Source organism: Pagrus pagrus (assembly GCF_965226575.1).
Source record: "Pagrus pagrus genome assembly, chromosome: 19".
NCBI lineage: Eukaryota > Metazoa > Chordata > Actinopteri > Spariformes > Sparidae > Pagrus > Pagrus pagrus.
The window spans coordinates 13847104-13868301 of NC_140203.1; the positions used below are offsets into that span (position 1 = coordinate 13847104).

Here is a 21198-nt window from a genome sequence, read left to right on the forward strand (position 1 = left end):
CTGATTTATAGCCATTAGTATGCACGCAAGTGAAATATATATTTACTTCTTTCAATGCATCGCTTAAAATCTTTCCCTCTTTCCCTGCATCACAGTTGGTCTCCATCCGTTTTCTTTTTGTTGTTGTGTTTTTCAGATTCCCCTAGACAATAAAAGAAAAAGTCCTCCTCATGACTTTCATAGAATTTGAGAAGAGGCACTGATGCAATGTCAGGGCATATTTTGGGCACAGGAGGCAGCTTCCTGCGCTCGTATTAATTTACCTTTCAAGTTAATGTGAAACCGTGAATAGAACAGGTGCACAGTACAAAGTGAACGCTGCCTCGTAATGTCAAATTCAAAGTCAGATTTTGACACTGTGGTTTCAGCACATTACAGACCGACGTTGCAGCCTGTCTATAATATGTTTTATTGTTTTCTTTGGTTTGGCAAGACCCGATTGAACCACGAACCATCTAAATCCACCCTCATGTGTGAGGGAGCCATCACATAATAAATAGATTTTTATCTTTAAAGGTGCAGTATGTAATAATCGGCCAGCTGTAGCAGCTAACTGCAGCCTCCGTTAGCTCAGTTAGCAGTGTAGCTAGTGGTCTTATTAGTTGGCTTGAGTGTGACTGGACTGGGAGTTTGGAGCAATGGGGGAGTGTGGGCGTTAACACCACTAGCACAGGAGCCTTGGCCTGCTGGAGCTAGCTGGTTAGCATGCTAATTCAGTTTTTGAAGTAAAATTACACATTGCACCTTTAAGCACTGAAATAATAATAATAAAAAAAACATTACATGACAAATTATGCTTGTTTTCCCCCTTTATATCAAACACAATAAATTACAGTTTTGCATGTTGATGTTGTCATTTTGATGCTGCAAATTGTGTGCATTTTTTTCAAGTGACACATCAAAGTTTGTCCCCACAAACAAAAAGTGAGACATTGTCACAAGCAGCCTGCAGGATTGATGGAGAGAGAGCTGTAAATCTAATAATATAATACTCTTCTTGTTTTCATTATATCAGAGCAGGATTATAAAGAAAAAGCAAAGCGCAGGGAAAGGATGCAGAATCCTTGTTTAATTTCCTCAGAGAGTCACACTGTCTGAGTTTGGACCCGTCACTGCTGGTTATATTATGTCTGGCACTTCTAATAATACTGTTTGTCACGATGTGAGCGCCTCATCCACACCTCGCTCTATAAATTGTTTGCCTCCTCTTCACTTGTTGAGACCAGCTTCAGCAGATCTGATGCTCTTATTGTTTTCTGCTGAGGATCACGACTCCCCCTGCTACTGACTCCCGACTCCTCAGGTCCGCCTGTTAATCTACAGAGTCAGACTGACTGTGAGCAGCTCTGCTCCTCCTCCTCCTCCTCCTCCTCCTCACAGCTCTCCTCTCTCTTGTCTGTGTGCGCTGCTGCAGATCACTGAAGGGTCGCAGGAGGAGCGTCAGCGGAGGATTGCAGCAACATTTTCTGCAAAAACAGCGACTCAAATCCAGAAGCAATGCAGGTACGATACACATTTATTACGCCTTAATTGAGTTATTGATTGAGTGGACTGGCATGCAGAACGATTTGTTGTGTTGATATCCCTTTATTAGCCTACCTGTGGTTACTTAAACTTAATGTGACCAAAATACTTCATAATTTATCTTCTGTAAAAAGTCTTCAAACTTAACTGAACACGACAGAAAAAGCATTTTAGTGAGGCGTGCATTGTGATTTCCAGTGGTGGAAGAAGCACTTGGATTACTGACATATACAGTAATTTGAATGTAAAAACTCAGTTACAAGTAAAAGTACCAAGTAAGTATTATCAGCAAAGTATATATAATATATAAGGCATCAAGAAGTGTTATATGCAGCATGCAATCTATTATTTGGATGTTATTATTATTATTTCATTAACATGTGAGCAGCATTTTAATGCCATATGTTGATAGGTTTAACTACTTTATATGCTGTTGGGAACTATATTCTCTTAAAATGCATTATATTTTGGTTATTGATCATATGTTTTGAATCTAAAGTCTGGACCTGCAGACTCACATCATTATTGTGGCCAAACAAATCCACAATATCCATAGAAACTTAGTCAAATGTATCTTTAACTTTGTTTACTGTACGTTTCGGCTGTTTTTGGCAAATAAATTACACTATTGTAACCATAGACTGTAACCATAAATGTAAAAAAAATATTAATAATAAGTACAAAAAGAACCATAACACTTCGTGAAAAGGCAACCAGATGAACTGATAAACACTGGACCCAAAGGCCAAACATCTGCACTGGATTAGTCACACAAAGTTATCATATGTGTATAACTAACACAATGTAATTTTTTATCATCACAGTTATTGTAATTACCGGAAAAACGCAACAGCACTGCTATCAAAGAATGAAGTGGATTGAAATGTACAGTATTTCCCTCTGAAATGTAATGAAATGGAAGTAGCACTAAAATGCATCCCCCATTTCAACCTGGCACCCCCTCTCCCCATCCTCTAGCAGCAGACAGAGTGCGGGGGCAGAGGGGTGGTTTAGCTGCATATGTCTTGATCTAATTCGTCTGACTCATTGATCACTTTATCTGACTGAGGTTTGTGAAAGTAAGAATATATGGCCCCTCTATGGCTCTGAAATATGAGTAGTCGAGCTGTTCTGTGTATTGATAAATCCACGGTGCTGTCAGAGGTGCTGAAGCAGCAGACGGATTTGTAATTGAATCTTTTCTTTCAGTTCTGCCCTTTTGTCAGTTTCGTCTTGGATCTATAAAATTCTCAAAACTACTATAAATTCTCATTTCTATTCAGTGTTGTAGCCTGTATACTCTGTAGAGTAGTGTCACCTTCATGATCAAAGTGACATGACTATTAATATGTTTTTTTACCCATTATGGTTCGTCTTAAATGTGTTAAAAATGAGCAAAACAGTGACTGTAAACTGGTGATTACAAAGAGAGATATAGAGAGATAATCATAGGGCACCTTCATGTTATGCTGATCTCAAGGCAGATACAAATACAACATGTGCATGTTTGTGTTTTATCAGTTTGTCTTCAGGCCAAAACATCTTAACTGCACGGAAAGCAGAAATAAAAAGGTAGTTAGGAGCATCACATGTGGTAGAGAGTCGCGTTGGGCTGTGCAGGCTGGATACAAGCGATGTAAAGATGCAAAACATGCAAACACAAGGTTTGTCATCGTGCTGAAATATCCACCAACAGCAGCTGTGTCCTTTTCAAGTGGGCTGGAAGAAAGAAACAATCCTGGCAGATATTGTGATGTCTCTTTGTTTAAGCAGCGCGTGTGTGTGTGGGCTTGCAAAGGTAACATATGTGATGATCAGTGGAGGATGGTCGCCCACGGTGTTCACGATGGCACAGATGATCAGAGGGAGCATCTCGCTGCTCAGCACACATGGCTTCAGGGCTTTTAATAATGCAGCGCTGTGAATGTTAAAACCCCAAATCAGCGTCTTCTCAGATCGTATAGTTTCTCAGCATGAAGTCACGGAAATTTGAAATGGCTCACTGATGATTTATTGTGCTTCATATTGTGTTATTTGATTGATATATTATCTCATTAACCCTCAGATGCTCCAGAAGGTCATATGCTTGACTTTTTTTTTGTGTTTTTTTTAGTGTGATTTTGTTTATTTCTGCATGAATGTGTGTGTACAGTGTGTGGCTTTTGGGTGATCCATGAAGTATCAGTCCTTGTGTGTTACTCGTAGTCATCATTCACCTCAACATGGCAGCCAGCTCTGATCTTTTATTGATGCAGTTTTAAGGAGTGTGAATTATTGAGCGACGTTCTCGAAGCTCTGTATGCTTTGGCATCCCTTCGTATTCAAATAGAGGACCAGGGGGACACAGAGGAGCTCCCCAGATAGAAGCTCTGGCTATTTTCTCTGCAAACTCTTTACATTGCTTTCGCACCAACCTCTTAAAGAAAGCTGTTTTATTTATAAAGCAAGGGGGACGACTTTGCAGAGACAAAGAAAAAGGAGACAAGGGCTTTAAGAAAACTGTCTGTGAAGATCCAGAAAACAAAAGAAGGGAAAAAGAAAAAATCGGAAGAGAAAGAAGAGAAAAGCCGAGCATGTGGCAGTGTAATACTGAAGGGGCCTGCATGAGACTCACAGTTATCATGCTAGACGGACTGTGCTGCGTAAATTCGGCGACTCAGATATGTAAAGCTATTATCACTGAAATATTCATCTGAATATAGAAATGCATGTTCATCCGGTGTGAGATGAGAAGATGTTATGTGATGGTGCAAATAAGTGGAAATGAGAGAGCATGCAGGTCCCTATTCTCGTAAGTGCTCATGTTAACAGAGTATTAGATTTTCTCTGTCTTTTTCCTGGAAATAACAACATAGAAACTTCTTAATACTTGTTAATCTGTATAATACATATAAACATCATCCCCTCTGAGCTGCAGTGTTAAAATATGCTGGACACAAATATATGTAGTTTCAGAGAACCTGATAGTGTCTCCAAAAGTCCTGCAGCCTCAAAAAAACAAAACAAATCTTGGTAAACAACACTTTTTAATGTCAAATGAGCAGCGTTTTGAGTATTGAAGTATTTATTACTGAGGTATTGATCTGTTCATCAGTACTCCCCTGCTGGCTGGATGTCTGAGTGTAACTCCTGCTGCTGGTTCAGCTGCTATATAAAGCTATGAAAGCAGAGCTAGCTTGCCAGTGCCAGAACAACTGTCGTGTCATAAAAGCCTTTATCAATACATAACTTGTACAAAATGTGCTTGAATTGGGTTTTTTTGTGAGACATCTAATATGTCTGTGAAAAACTGTCTGCTCTCTGTAACTTCCATCCTGTACCAGACGGTGGATGATGGGTTGTACACCTAGTTTTTTTGGCTTGAGAGACCTATGAGCCTGTGAGGCAGGAAACCAAGATGCAATACCGAGACATTTTCTTTTTTAAAGTACTTAAGGGGCATTTCCAGACAGCATGCAGCAGAGAGCTGAGTCAACATGAGTTGAGAGGCAGAGGGAGGATGTGTAACATCAAAGGCCCCAACCAAACTCAGATCAGTATCATGAACCCCCCGGTCATTAGGGCACCACATAATGTTTTTCTTTGATATCTGCATGTGTGGTCGCTATTTATATTTGCAAAATGAAACACACCAACAAAAAGAGTCTACAGACGTCAGCTAAGACTGAAGATATACCTGCTTGATGGCTGCCTCGTGTATCCTGGGTCCGTTTGAATGTTCAGGATGTGACAGGGTCAGAGGTCAGTAAGCAAGTCAGCAGGGACAACATTGGGACAACTAACTAATGTGTGTGGTTTCCTCCAGTAACAGGGGTAGTATAGGCAAGTATGTGGATGGTAAGATGCTTACATGGCAGAGCTAATGCTTGCTAGCTTGCAGGCTTACACTCATCTGGAATATGTTCACATTCTTGGCGTGTTAGCATGGTAACATTTACTAATTATCACTAAATACAAAGTATAGCTGATGCTTATGGGGATTGTCATTAGTTTTGCAGGTATTCGGTAAACCAAAGAGTCGGACAGAAACTTTGATCTGAAAATGGAGCTAAATGAAAAGTGAAGGGATCCTTGAAGTTACCACAAGGCATGAATTACTGTACCAAATTTTCTTGAGGAAAAGACTTGGAAAAGTCAGTGGCTTGCCAAAGTTGTGACGACTCATTTTCTGTACCAAATGTTATTTTAATCCATTATATAATTGTTGCCAAGTCTTAACACACTTCTGATGAACTGTTGGAAGCTATTGGCCATCTGGTGAGCAAATTCTCTGCTAAAACATGGAAGAAGTTACAGGAGGGGTGCCTGCTTTCTTCTCCCTACCTGCAGATGTCTTGCGTCTTATCTCTCTCAGAGGACACTTTCTTTTCTGTCTCCCTCAGGCGAACGAGAAGGCAGTGGATGGCGGTCTGCTGCCTGATGCCAACGGGAAAGACCCAAACCCTGGCGGACAGACGGATGGCTCCAAGTGGCAGAAACCACGGCTTACCCGTAAATCTCTGATGAAGTGCTGTCTCGTCAAGTGGATTATCGCCAGTACCACACAACAAGGGCCAGGTACAGGCACATAGAGAGAGACACCAGCAGGGTAACACCCCTAAACAGCAATACAGCATAGTGAATATCTGCATGATTGTGTGTGACAGCAGGGGAAGCAGAGCAAAGCAGCAGGGAGGTACAGTGGGAGGGCAGGCCTTCAATCTCCAGCACTACAGAATACATGAATTTTAAAGCACCTGCCCCATCTACGGTCTATATATTCTCGCCCGTCTTTCCCTCTTTCCAGCGTTTACAGCACAGACCTCTCTCTTCACCAAACGCCACTTCATTCCATCATGTAATCAGTCAATGAATGGGCCGCTGCTGCTTTCGCTTTCACCTCTGATTCTCCTTCATAGAATTAAGTTTGATCCACTACACATCTCCCTCCCCATTTAGTGCTCGCTCTCCCTCTCTCCTCTCTCTCTCTGTCACACACCCCCACACAGACAAACACATAGAGCTGCTCTTTTCTGAGAAATTATGAGGAATGATTTAATCTTAAACTCTAGTTTCAATTTACGAAGGAATTAATCAACAAGAACACGTCCTTTCATCATATTTATGTGTCACAAAAGGAGAAGATCTTTAAGATGAAGAGCGCCGTGTCTTCCACTGACTGCTCCCACGCGCCCCCATTTCCTTTTGGTTTGCCTAAATTATTGACATTGTCCTCCTGTGCTTGCAGACAGCACAGACCGTCAGCTGTGTGCTTCACAAGCAGGACGGACCATTCTACAATCTGTCAAAGCATCGCAACATAATTCATTTCAGCTAACGTGTAAACGATCTCTTTGTGTCTCTGATGTGTTCGATCATCTTCCCCACTGATCAGTCTGGGTAACATACACAGTGATGAACAGACAAAATCTCTCTGCAGTTTCCAGGAATCAACTGCTGACTTCTCTCTCTGCCAGCAGACAGATGGCCATGTGACTCAGACATCACAAGGATGAAAACAGTCACATAAATAGGAACAAATGCTCTGATGTATTTTGTATGTAAAACACGTACATTATCAAATTAAAAGCACCGCATCTCTAATTTAGAAACAATTTGGAAATAAATCACTATTTTGTCAGCACTGCATTCTACAGGCTCAGATACATCATCATTCTCACTTACTGCTGGTTGTGCATTAAAATGGACATATTTGTCAGCATATTTCCTCAACCTGATCACCATCTAGTGGTGTGTAGACATTATAGCACCTGAATGTCTCCTGCACCACCATCTCTATTAGTGTTGTGGTACTCGAGTTCGATCTTGGTTTCAAGACCACTTTTTAAAGGTCTCGGTCTCGTCTCAGAGTCAACCGCATTACTGCTCGGTCTTTTCTCGGTCTCAACGAGGACTCTGGGATTTCAAGACCAGTCAAGGCCGCAAACTGCAGGGATATCACTGTTTCTAATTGTATTCTGTTTGTTGGAGGGTAAAACATTGATTTCAGCTCCTTCGTGTTTGTATTTGTTTTCCACACACGTAAAATTCACCCCTGCAGTGCTGTTTTATTACTATCAAGGCATTTCTCATGGTACACTTATACACGTACCCATACACAGTATACATATATATGTGTGTATATATATATATATATATACATATATATACATATATATACATATATATATATATATATATATATATATATATATCAATAAAAGAGGTGAATGCAGAGGAATTCTCATTTGTCTTCTGTGGGTTTTTATCCGAATGTGGACCAGATCAACTTTAGGCGTGCCATGGTTCGCATGTTCCTCATTTTATTGTGTGTCATGCATTGTGGGACTCGCATTTGTCTTGGTCTTTGTCATGACTCTGATCTGGTTTAGGCCTCGTCTCTACACAATAGAAGGTGATCTGAACTCACTCCCCTACAGGTGTATCTCATGCAGAACAGCCTAAAAAAATTTGAAACAAATTTTCACAAAACGTTTTAAAATCATGCCAGAAGAGGTGGAACTACTGCTTTGTTTAGACATTATGAAGGTGAGAATAACACAATTGCAATTCGATTTTGTGTAAAATGTGGAAACAAATGTTTTTAAATGTCTCTTTGGCTGTAACCACAATGCATAACTACAGGTACCACTTACTATAAAATGTCGCTCTGCCTGTGAGTTCTTCCACCTCATACTGTAAATAAAATCCAAGTTTGTTACCAGTAGACTCACTCAGTTTACTCAAAACTAAACACTGGCAAACCCACTGGTGCTCTGTTACAATACAGTCATGACCGGCTCCCACACCACACTAATCCAGAAGTGACAAATCTGTTCTTGTAAATTAAAGTCTTCAGGACTAAAGGGGCTGTATGAATGTCCTTTTGTAACCGGTAACACTTTATGTTAAGGGTCTTCTAATAAGTGTTAGTTAACAGGTAATAAGGCCTTGATAAGTCCCTATATAATGCCTATTTGTAATGTAATTATAAACAATCATGAGTTTAACACTCTTTAGCATCTATAAACTGTTAACAAGTTTCTTATAGGTGCTTATAAATGTCCTATAATCTGAAAATAAATGTGTTTATCTTGCTACTATTAACACTTCTATATTATAAGTGTATAAGTGTTAATAAGAAAATTATAAGAACTTATAAGGGCCCTATAAGTCCAGTGCCTACGATACAGCACTTACAGTTACCATGACCTGGATGACTGAGAACCTTCATCAACATACAGTATCAGCTGTTAAAAGGAGATCTGTGGATAGCCTGTGATGATGGCTATCCATTTAAAAATTCAAAAAGACTTCTTTGCAAAGGAAACTTCATGCCAACAAAATAAAATGCCTAAAACCAATGAAAGAGCTTTAAGGATGCACTTAGAAGAGGGGCTGAGAGAGAGCAAAGATAAGGGTGTTTAATTGTGTGATGAAGAGAACTTGTGTGATGGTTTTCTGATTGATGGTCCGAGGATCTGAGCTGTAATGTTGCTCTCACTGCAGTCATTAAAACCTGACGGTGAGACTGATGGCTGCACTGTCTGCATCTCTGCATGCTTAAGCCACCTCACTCCTGTCTGTATTTAATAGAAGAACAGGGATAGCTCAGCACTTAGAGTGCATTAAACAGTGTAATGCTGCATTATTTTTATGGTGGAAGAGTTTCCATATGAGCTCATACATCTTGCATGTTGCTGTAGTAGAGCGTGTCTGTCTGGTGAGGCAGGATTAGGTCACAGATCAAAAACGCAGCAAACATCCACATTCACATGCAAAGGATAACTATAGTGACACTATTTTATTAGACGATTCATCGCCTCTGATCTCACAGTTTACACTCTGCAGACTCATAACTCAAGCATGTTATGTCCAAAAACAAATTAAAATGTAATACTTCAGCCTCAGTTTCCATTTTATTTCATATTCTGACACATTTTGGGAAACAAACCTTTTAAGCTGTACAAGACTGGCATTCTTCTAGTTTTTTCATATGTATATATATATATATATATATATATATATATATATATATAATTAATGAAGGAACTATCCTATCTTAATATATTATAATCACAAGAATACAAACAAATACTGTATATGACATCAAATCTCCCTCTGAAACCACAACATCTTATTGAACAAATTCTGTGTACAAATATCAAATCACACTGCTCATCAACATTCAAAATTCAAGAATTATTTTATTTATCATTGTACATGAAGGTGATAGTTGTAGTGCCTTGATACTAATTACAAAAAAGTTAATTATGTAAAACATGGTATGTTAAACATTTTAAAACATAAAAATGAAACTATTTATTTGGTGTGTCCCTGTCTGGTGGTACGATAACGGATACTTCTGTATCTTTTGCCAGACAGCAGCAGGGTGAACAGACTGTGGCTGGGGTGGCTGTTGTCTTTTAGTATCCTTTGGGCTCTGTGCATACACCTCACTTCTCTGATATTACTGATGCTCTGTCGATGGGTACCAGTGATGTTCTGGGCGGTTTTAATCACCTGCTGTAGAGCCTTCTTGTCCTGTGCCGTGCACGAAACATGCCGGTTTGTGATGTTTCCAGCCAGAATGCTTTCTACTGCTCCTCTTTAAAAATTGACCAGAATCTGGCTCTGGTTTCCTTCCACATAAAGTCAATTTTCGGAGTGACACTATTCCAGTTCAATAGAAGCTGTTTAACTCAGACATGAAGCACATTTACATACTCTCCAGGGCGACCCAAATGCACTTCTGGCCTTCCTTTTTCCCTACCTGTTCTAAGACCAACATTTTACCCCTTAACAATTGATTTTCTCTCCACCCTCCTTACACAGAGTCCATTATGTTGTGCAGAGTCATCACTTGTGAGCTCAGATTCTTCTTTGCTCTCATCACAGCACAATCAAACAAACAAAGACTCACGTCATTGCAACAACAAGACTTGTGTAACCTTCTGGATCACCAATACTCTGGAAGCACGTGGACAATTGAATTGATTTCTGAGGTGTGTGCACCTTTGCAGCCCAGACAATTCACTTCAACTTCACTATTCTTAACTACAATGTTTTTCACAGTCTCAATGTTTTTCAGCTTTGAGTGAATCCTTGTTATTGACCGTGCGTATCGCTAAACGACCTAGTAGACACAAGCAGCGCCACACAGGGCAGGGCAGGCTCCTTTATTCTAAGTGCTGTTCATATCCCAGCCATCAGCGAATGTGGATCAATGCTTGGTTTTACAGCTATACATCCTTGTAATGACTGAGCAAATAAAGACAGCGTGGACTGTCAATCAGGGACTATTAGTAAAGAAATTCCTTCAGCAAAAACACCCCTCCCTTAGCCTCACCACACACAGCACAGGACAGAGTGAGAGGAGATGGAGTGAGTGGGGGGTGGAGCCCCAGAGTTGATGGAGTTGTGGGACACATCCTAAAATGAACCGGCCCAGGACGTAAAACGCCGGCGAGTTGTAACAGATATGGACGTTTGCAAGTGGATATTTTTGGGGGATTACCGCTCTATGAATTAGATATTTCTTTGCGAGGAGCACTTGATGGACTTGCTCACTTAAAGGAGGATGTACAGCGGTCCACCTATTAGCTTTTTTTCGCACTGGTCAGTGGTTTAAGTTGGGGGTTGCTTTTAAGCGAATGTAATAGCTGATGCCTGCACAAAAACACTGATAAAAAAAGGATGTGGCCGGAGGTGATTGGCAGCAGATAATGTTTTTGGATACGAGCTGATCAGGTTCAGAATCAGTTTTACAAACGTATTTGTTAAGTTTTTTAAAAGGGCTTTTGCACAGGCGATATCTAATGCAAGGCAACAATGGAAATGGACGGCATGGAAGTAATTGCCATTCTTGTTGTCATTGGACTGTTTATTGTCGTGCTCAAACAATTTGGGATTTGGGAGCCCTTGTCACTGGAAGGTAAGAGAGCGAGTTTGAAGAAGTGAAATCGGGATGTTTGTATGTTAAAATCTTGCTCTGTGCAGCATTAGAACAATGATCTTGTCAAACTTGCTCCAATTTTATTGTATTTATTCTGACTGTAATAGTACTGTAGACATGAGGAGGAACAGCAGTCCCAAAAGCCAGCTGTAAAATATTATGTATGTATCAGTCTTCTTCGAATGATTTAGAATAACCCTCAGGTACATAGAAAGTGTTTGTGGTCACTGTAATCGTTCCTCCTGTTCATACCGGCAGTGAACAGAAACTCTCAGTGTACATACTGATATTTTAACATGATGTTTAAAGTTGGTAGAGTGTATGCCGCAGGGTTTGAGTCTGACCTGTGGTCCTTTGCTGCATGTCAACCCCTCTCTCTTTCATCCCCTTTCCTGCCACTCTTCAGTTGTACAGTCAAATAAAGCCCTGAAAAGCCAAATAATAATATATAAATATATAAAATGATGTATAAATATAATGAAATATAAATGATAATATAAATGATATTGAATACAAAAATGTGAATCTGGATCTTGTGCCCCATGTACAGACGCTGTGTCCTCAGGGTTTGATTCCCCACTCTCTCTTTTCCTGTTTCCTGTCCCCCTTCACTTTTCCTATCAAATAAAGTGATGAAAGGCCAAAAAAACAAGGGAATCCATCCTTTAATAGTGTGCCCACTACAGTATGTTGGTTAATGTTGCTAACCTGCAGAAAGCAAGTCAAATATTTTAACGGTTGTTCAACTTTTCCTCCCCTCTCATTCCTCCATCACCTCGCCTCCACCTCTTTTCAACTTCCCACTTTGTGTTTTGTTCTTGTAAAGACGGTGAGTAACTCAGGTGGTGTTCCTCTGCGCATTATTACTGAGTTTAATTTCACCCCAGTCACGTCAAAAACTCCTTCCCCTTACGTTTTTTTCTTGAGCTGAACTTGTCAGTTTTGTCCCTTTTGGCTGATTTAATAATAACCCGTTTTCACAGTGGACATGTCGACTTGTCAAACACAGGTGTTACTAATAACATTCATTATAGCTACCAGAGGTGTGATGTTGTGCATGCTGGCTCACTGGTACATTTAAATGGAAATTTCATTCATTTTTATTAGTGACAGCTGTGATTTTATGGCAAGTTAACGGCTGTGTCTATAACAGCTCCCTAATTGCTATCTTTATTTACTCACCCCCGTTCTATTTAAGTGTCAGTGCACTAAAAGTGGTGTCAAAAATGTCCTAAATGGAGCAAGAAGAGGTAGTTTGGATGCAAAACTGAGCTCCTCTTATAATTTCTACAACTTCTTTTGCAAAGAATGAACCTATTATGTATTCATTACATAGGAGATAGGGGAAGAGGGAGTTGTTTTGGACACAGCCGAGTGTCCACAAGGTCTTTTTTCCTTAACAAACTGCTCTAACTTACCTGCTAGTTATCCTGTACTGTATATCTGCTTATTTCCTCTAATCAAGCTAATTTCTTCCCAAAGCTATTTCTCCAAGCTACAAGTTGCTTTTGCTCATATTTATTTACCTCTCTGTCAAAATAATGCCCTCCATCTTTCCCTGTGTCACCATTTGATTCAATACTGTACTCTTAACCCATTTTATCTCCTGCCCATTTCCCTCCTCTTCTCACCTTTCCTTCTTAAACCTCTCCATTTCTGTTTTTTTTGTGTGTGTGTGTGTGTGTGTGTGTGTGTGTGTGTGTGTGTGTGTGTGTGTGTGTGTGTGTGTGTGTGTGTAAAGATGGTGAGCATTTTGAGTTATGTGCAGTCGTTTTGATTTTCCGTCTCCCATCTATTTTGATTTTCTAGTATTTTCACATTCGGCCCTCCCTTCCCTTCCTTTTTTCTTTCTTTCTCGTCTTACCGCTCTTTCCTCCCTCCTTTCTTCCTCCCCTTCTTTCCCACCCCTGTTTTTTTTCTGTTTTTCCCGCTGACAGACAGCTGTGACGGCGACCTTGAACTCTCCATGGTGCGTCACCAACCCGAGGGCCTCGACCAGCTCCAAGCCCAGACACAGTTCACCAGGAAGGAGCTTCAGTCGCTTTACAGAGGCTTCAAAAATGTATGAAAACCCTAACCCTAACCCCGCACAATCAGGAGTGGCTGATCATCTGAAGAAATTGTAAAGGGGTTTTGATTTGAAAAGATGAGCTTGCATTTTTTGCACATATCCTTCGACATGACTGCACAACAACTTGTTGCAGTTTTGATAATATTAATGGTGGTTTAAGGGTACATTTGAGACTGAAAGCAACTTCCAAATTTATGTTGTTACCCCTTGGGGGGTCTCAACATAAAGGTTAGAAATTGTTGGTCCAAAATTTAAATTTATGTTGTAATATTAAAGGGGCTCTGTGGAGCTTCTGTCATGTGTTGGAAGCAGGTCGTTACTTTATGTAAGAGACAGAGTCACATCCTTCACAAAAAATCTGTATTCAAGCAGCATTAAACAACTTAAACAATTAGTCCACAGGCTTGTATAGGAACCTAAGAGATGAGGAAGGTCTTATTTTTCCCGTCACATTACAACTGGCTCACATATGGCCAAGCCACTTTATAAGTGACCTTAGTCAGAACCAAGGGGTCTAGACAAAACAATGAATAACACAACACTATTAATGTCCACATAGTTTTAGTCACATACTGTATGTTAGCCGTATGGTTGGTTATTTTCCACATCTTTAAAGCTGGAAAAACAGTTTTATTGCATGAGATGTTCAATATAAATGACAAAATTTGCACATAAACATGAAAATGTTAGTACTTTGTGCAGGTTTTGACCACCGGTGGTGCTGTGAAGCAGTGTTTTGATGGGCAGGTGCCTGTAATGATTTAATATTACCAGGTGCACCAGATGTAGGCTACCTACACCTGGGTGTAGGTAGCCTACCCAAGCCTTAACCCCAGCCTTAACCTTACCAAACTGCCTAACTGAAAAGTTAAAATAGTAAAAGAAGATTCTGAGGAAAATAGCTCAGCTTTGTCTAAAAATGATCTGTTCATATTGATTTTTGACTTCAGGTAGGATAGTAGCCTGTTTTTCTTTGAGAATTATCAGTTGGACCCATCATCCAACACAACTTTGTTCCTAAACTACTCCCAACTGTCAATATCTAAACATGCACTGACAGCACAATCAAGCATTCCAATCTTTAATTGTCCCCCGGAGACAAATAAAGTGTTTTGAATTGAATTGAATTGAATTGAATCACAAACATGTAAGTACTAGCCTATCACACCCCAGTGGTACCAGCCAATCACAGCAGAGTAGAGCAGGACTGAGCAGAACCCTCTTAAGGAAAAGAAATCACGCTAATATGCAACCGTGCACGCAGCTAGTTTTTCTGTGGAGCCAGGGGAAAGTCCTATAGCTGCCGTTTGACTTTTGTTATCCGGGTGCAGATAGAAACTTGTTTTCTACCAAATTTGGTGTTCTACCAAAACACGCACAAGTATGCATATGCACGGGCATGGGAGTGACATGGTAAATATTTTTGCCATCTGCAGAGGCGCATGCATATCGACAGATAGTGACTGTAATGTGCCTTCAATGGTAGCAAAGAGTCATTAAAGAGGAGGAGAAGAAGACCAGGAGCAAGCTGATGTAAACAAAGTCGGCTTTAAAAGGCTTGCAAATGGTTTATGAGGTTTCTGAGGCCTTAATGACACCCATAATGAGTTGTGGTGACAAGTGTTCAGTGTAAGCAAAACTGTAATGAACTCTTTATGTGGTGTCTTTAATAGTCAAACAGACCTTCACCACTAATGTCATGACATCGACCTACGCTTTCCTGCTATCACAAGTCAAAATGTCTGTGATGAAAAAGGTGTATTTAGCAGCTTGTTTAAGTTCTAAGTGATTTGTTGATGTAATGAAAACTTATGTTTACAATGAGCTGGCAACACCTAAAGCCTGGAAGATGAAATTATTACATGTGACTCACTTGTTTGGCCTGTGATATTAGAAATGTTCCCACTGCTCTCTGCCCACTGGTGGCAGACTGCTCTGCTAAGTGACATTTGTTGAAAAACAGGCCATTTTAATTGATTTTAGTCTTCAAAATCAAATTTTCCCTGCCCTGCTTTTTCTCTCTGTTCTTGTTGTGCTGTTACTGAACTGTGTCATTGTCTTTGCACCGCTTGTATTTTGACCTCAACCCAGCTTGTACACATGTGCCATCAGGGCTTCCATTACTGTAGTAATCTGAGGCCGCTGCATTATGAGGATTAGTAAAAAAAAAATGAACAAAATAAATAAAAAGCACAGAAGGCTTCACTTACTGTAAGAGCCTATTGTACTGGCGCTTTAGATATCCTCTAGTGGCCACATTCCTGCACTGCATGCAGGGACTGTATCAGCACAGCATGACAATGTCAATGACTGATGAATGTCAGTAACACTAACTCTAGAGATCTGTTATTAACCAGGAAATGTGACGAGTTATAGTTTAAAAGAGGGGGTCCTTTTTCTAAAAACAAACCTCTATGAAGCTTTCTTTCTTTCTAGTGCTCCTGAAAAAGACAGCATCACTCTAAAGTGAACCCTCCCTGAATAAATAAAGGTTATCTCACAAACAGCAAAAGATGAAATCTTTAAGAATTAGATGTATAACAATAATAATAATAACAATAATAATGATATAATCAATAACTTAAAAGATGTTCATGTTTTTTCTTCCAACAGGAGTGTCCCAGTGGGCTCGTGGATGAAGAAACCTTTAAGAGCATTTACGCACAGTTCTTCCCACAAGGAGGTACAGGAACTCATGCAATTATATGCTCATGCTCATGTTATTATACAAGAATATACAAGGCTGCCTTCACTGACTCAGTAAATCTTGCTGACGTTTGGAACAGCAAGCTTAATTTGACAAGTTGATTTCAAAATGTCTGAAGAATGACAATTTAGGCAGTTTATCCTCATCAAAACCTTTATTTTATTTCATCTGTGTGGAGTGAAAGAAACCATGAAAAAACGTGTTAAAGTTGTAAGGCAAGTAGGCAAAACCTTGACCCTTAGTATAAATAAATATTGCCATCAAACAAAGCCAAATCCTGTTAATGCCCCTGGATTTTCATTGTGTTTTCCCAGATGCAACCATGTACGCACATTTCTTGTTCAATGCATTCGACATGGACAGAAGTGGCTCCATCCGGTTTGAAGTGAGTTCACTGGGGACTGCATGTTTGTTGTTATGTAACATGGGTGGCCGGGGTTTAGTTTTAACCAGAATGACTTTTGTTTTTAAAGAAAGTTAATTATTAAACTTCCTCCTGCTGTTCCAGGACTTTGTGATTGGATTGTCGGTGCTGCTCAGAGGCTCTGTTCCAGAGAAACTGCGATGGGCGTTCAACCTGTATGACATCAACAAAGACGGCTACATCACTAAAGAGGTACATAACGCAACCCAATCGCATGAAAAAATGTAAGCTCAGTTTATTTCTGCAAAACCACAGACAATTTAAAGGGTTATGTTTCGTTATGCTTATGCTCTGGTTAAGAAAACATCATGGTTATCAAGATTTTGGTCTTCACAAACAGTTGGAAATCTCTGGAGGTCTCCCTAAAAACACCCGTTTCTGTCACCACAAACACGGCTGTAGATGGCCTAACTTCCTGTGAAAAACAAGGTTTTGGTCGCAACAAACACAGCTGTAAATGTCCCAAGGTCTCCTTTAAAACATCCAGTGGTGTCAGGCTTTAAACGTTGCTGTCCCTCATCAAAAGTATCCTCCAAATGTGAAAGTGAGGTAATAAACATGTAATTTGGTCATGATATGACACGTTTTGTACAAATGTCAATATGGCACAAAGCGTATGACACATAGAAAACTTGTGTACATCTGTGGTTTGCAGAACCATTAACTGCTAACATTATATCCTGGACACTGAGCTGTTCAACAAACAAATTCTCATTTTTGAGAAAACCTACCAAAGTCTGCTGCAGTGCTGTATGTGTTTCTGGTTTCCTGCAGGAGATGATGGCAATAATGACCTCCATTTATGACATGATGGGCAGGTATACCTTTCCCAGTGTGCGAGATGATTCCCCCTACGAGCATGTGGAGAGGTTCTTCCAGGTATGCTATCTCTGCAACCGCTAAAGCAGAAGGACTTATCCTTGGCATCTGAATATATATTATTGCATCTTTTACATTTCTGACATTTTCTAGAAAATGGATCGGAACAGGGATGGAATGGTGACAATCGATGAATTCATAGAAACCTGCCAAAAGGTAAAGCCATCATCAAACTCAAGTTTTACCACATGGTGAGGGTCAGAGTTCATGCAGCCTTGTGTTTTCTTTTCTCAACAGGATGAAAATATAATGGCTTCCATGCAGCTCTTTGAGAACGTCATCTAGTTTCTGTAGACGGACGCGGCAGTAATGCTGCTTAGTGCTTCCAGCTGCAAGCTTCTGGCCCTGAAACAACTTCAGTCATCCCTGGAAAAGGAAAAAACTGGGTCATGCAACACATTTGGCACATTTTAATACAAACTGGCAAACACTTTTATTTTCCCTGTCGAGCTGTTCTATGCAGAAAAAATGCACCAAATCACTTGAAGAAGAAACGTTTCTTTGCATGACAGTTTTCATTTTGCACATAAAGGAAATGTGAAGAAAAATCTTTGTCAGATGAGCATGAGTGCTTGCCCAACATTTAACAGCATGTGATGCAAAGCACATTGAACACAGACGAGAGGGTTTATCATTGACCACTTTGAAACAAATGACAATACTTTGTTACTGTATTATAATGTAAAGAGAATAATTATGTTTCTAAGTTATCAGATTTTGTGTAAACGTGATACCCAGTCATGTATGTAGTCATGTTGTTCCAAAACCTGCTGGAATAAACATTTACCTTCACATAATGATAACTCTAATGAATGGCTTCTTTTTTATATAATGTCTTCACCAAAAGTAGTGAGCCTGAAGTAAAATATATCATTTTTATAATTATAAAGACTTAATCAATATGAAGGACATACTTTTGCTATAAGTGGATGTATTCATCATACAGAATGAGAATAGAGTTAATGACAGCAGCCAGTAGCCTTTTCAACTCTTTTCATATGAAATACCAAGACTGTGATGCTGTGAGTCCAGAGGATATAGAACAAGAGGGATGTTGTTCAGAAGACACTGGTCAAAATTGTAAACATGGGAACATTTCTCCAGGCGAAATCAAAGAACTATGAAGTTCTTTCCACATGCAGCTTTTATCTTGTTTGTATCTTGTACCAGTTGTCACGCGATCACAACATGACGCAGGGATCTGTGATAGTAATTGAATGTCTGCTTACAAATTTTAACATGTAGCAAAGGATTTCATCAAATGCGTTACATTACATTTTGGGTTATGTTACTGCAAAGCTGCAAAAGAGCAATGAAACATACAGTAGTAGTATGCAAAAACCAGAGGCGATCCAGGCAACTCCAAAATGTCTTAAACGAGGAAGGCAATATTGAAAAGCCTTTATTAAAGAGGCTACATCATTAAAAAAGACAAATCATTACAAAAAAAGCCAACATCCGCCACATGTCTGTTTTTGTAAAGCTGCTCTGTAAGTTGCGTGTCAAGTCTGTGCAGTCACATGACCCCGACTGTAACGTAACGAGTGCATCCGGTCTACAAATCCAAAAAGCTTCCCTTTGGTTAAGTTTCTGTATTCTGTCCCCTCTCCTGACCAAAAGCTTGAGGTCTGTGCAACTTGCATGCATCCAGCTACATGGAAAATTCAGTCATCGTAAAAGTGATACTGAACAAGGGGAGCTTCTGTACCCATGACACAAAGCAAAAAACTTCATAGTTCTTTGATTTGGCCCGAAGAAATTCTCCCCAATCATTTGTATTTTTGCGTTTTTACCAGCCTCACCAGTCTTTTCTGAACAATCATCTGTCTTGTTCTACATCCTCTGGACTCTTGATCTTTATATTTCATACAGAAGGGGTCGAGTTCATAGAGCCAGCTCGATGCAGTTAACTCAATTTTTGCTCTGCGTGATGAATACATCCATTCATAAGCAAAATCGTGTTCTTCACGATGAGATAGTCCCAAACATCTCTTTTAGTCCATCTTCTCCATATCTCAGTTGCAAATTAGAAAGTAAAAGAAAAAAAGCTATAATTTGTAGTTTTATGTTCTGGATTTCAGGTACAATATATTAAAACATTACTGGGATGCAAAGATTCAACACCTTAGCTCAAGTGCTATCCTGCTATGTTATACATCCACTGATTAAAAAAGCTATATATAAGAGTTTTAAACGTTTTGAATGTTTTCAACCAAAAATCTTACATACTGTAATTTTAATCCTAAATAAGTTTTAAAAAAATAAGTCCCAGTTTAAAGTTCAGTGGACAAACCAGTAATCTCCCTAAACACTGCTGAACATTAGAATCATGTTGGCACCAACATGTAAGCTTTTAATGAACAAAAGTAAGGACAAACATACAGATGGGAGCTGCCCTAGCCTTTGCAGTTAGTGAATAATGAGAGAAAACTGTATGTGAAATGCCACCATCAGCTAAACTCATTCAACCTGTACTGTATTATTGATCTTGAACCAATAGCAGAGCAGGGTTTGTTTTGGGGAGGAGCTGTGCTCGCTATGTGGATGTTGATGTAGAAATGAAGCAGGTACCAAAATGCTGCTCTGCTGTACTCAAAGGGTTTGAGAAAGGACAGCTGCTCCAGGATCACGACCTCTCAGTGTGACCGATCAGAAAGGTAAAGAAAACATCCAACTAATATTCATTACATTTTTATGTTGTTCATTGCAAAATAGATGGTATCAACTAGGGATGCATGATAATATTGGTCTCATAATGACTGATAAAAGCTTTAAAATGAAAAATTTTGCTGATAAGATCAAGATTTTGCTGATTTCCGTGAATTTGTACATTTTGAAAAGGAGTTTATGTCTGCATCCGCCAATAAAAGTAGGATTTATAACATTTTCATTCCACTACTGGAGAAAGTTGATGTTCACATATCGTGTGCACATATCGTCATCAGCCAAACTGAGTTTAAAAACGTCAGCATTTCAGATATCAGCAAAAATCCAATATTGTGCATCCCTAGTATCAACATGTTTGACCTGTTTGATTTAAGTTGTGTTAATCGTCTCCTAACCCAAACAAACTATGGAAATATATAGGGGAATATATGCTGCTTATCAGAGCCGGGGCAAACAAATGCATCCTGAAAGGCAGAAATATGCATCAGACACATAATGCCCAGCTAATCCCAGTGTTGACAGAGCATGTGGATCATTCTGGATGTCTGTTGTGTTAGTGCTGGTGAGCATGTGACATCAGATGTTCAGTGAGCAAAATCAAAAGCTTTAATTCCTGTTTGAACAACAGCCAACAGACTTTACAGACTCTTTGTCTCTAAAATGTACCATACCAAAATAAATAGACAGCGTAGTATCATTCTAATATCATCATCAGCATTATTTATTCAACTCAGTCTTCACCTGTCGCTCTTATTTACACATGTAGGTGTGTTTTTGCAGGGTACAGATCTGCAGTAATGAATGGCCAGCAGAAGCTTCTCTCACTGTGGGTTTGGCTGTTGCTCATGGCAGCTCTGTGCCCAGGTGCATACAGTAAGCGTGGAGGCATCTTTAAGGGTCGAGGAAAAAGTGATGGCGACAAAGAGCCTCCCTCCAAGAACCGAGGCCTCTCCAAGCACGGCCTGAAGTGGGCTGGAGCAGCAGCAGCCGGG

General features: G+C 39.7%; 1 protein-coding gene across 2 annotated transcripts; it reads left to right on the forward strand.

Annotated features, from left to right (window-relative positions):
• Window positions 1-1239: 1239 nt before the first annotated feature.
• LOC311275364 (calsenilin-like) lies at window positions 1240-18336 on the forward strand. 2 transcript variants are annotated; one of them, XM_084383841.1, is made up of 9 exons: window positions 1240-1503; window positions 5907-6081; window positions 13396-13520; window positions 16143-16212; window positions 16551-16621; window positions 16745-16852; window positions 17435-17539; window positions 17633-17695; window positions 17777-18336. In XM_084383841.1, exons 1-9 carry the CDS (start codon window positions 1498-1500, stop codon window positions 17822-17824), a joined length of 771 nt encoding a protein of 256 aa, XP_084239967.1. In that variant the 5' UTR covers window positions 1240-1497; the 3' UTR covers window positions 17825-18336. The 2 variants fall into 2 exon arrangements, with proteins under 2 accessions (XP_084239967.1, XP_084239968.1); XM_084383842.1 differs by lacking the exons at window positions 1240-1503; window positions 5907-6081 and adding an exon at window positions 11205-11437.
• The last annotated feature ends 2862 nt before the right edge of the window (window positions 18337-21198 follow it).

Excerpts from the sequence above, each read along its gene's own strand:
- LOC311275364 (XM_084383841.1), top strand. Across the intron at positions 16,213-16,550 it reads ACAGTTCTTCCCACAAGGAG|ATGCAACCATGTACGCACAT; the intron begins GTACAGGAACTC and ends GTGTTTTCCCAG. Across the intron at positions 16,853-17,434 it reads ACGGCTACATCACTAAAGAG|GAGATGATGGCAATAATGAC; the intron begins GTACATAACGCA and ends GGTTTCCTGCAG.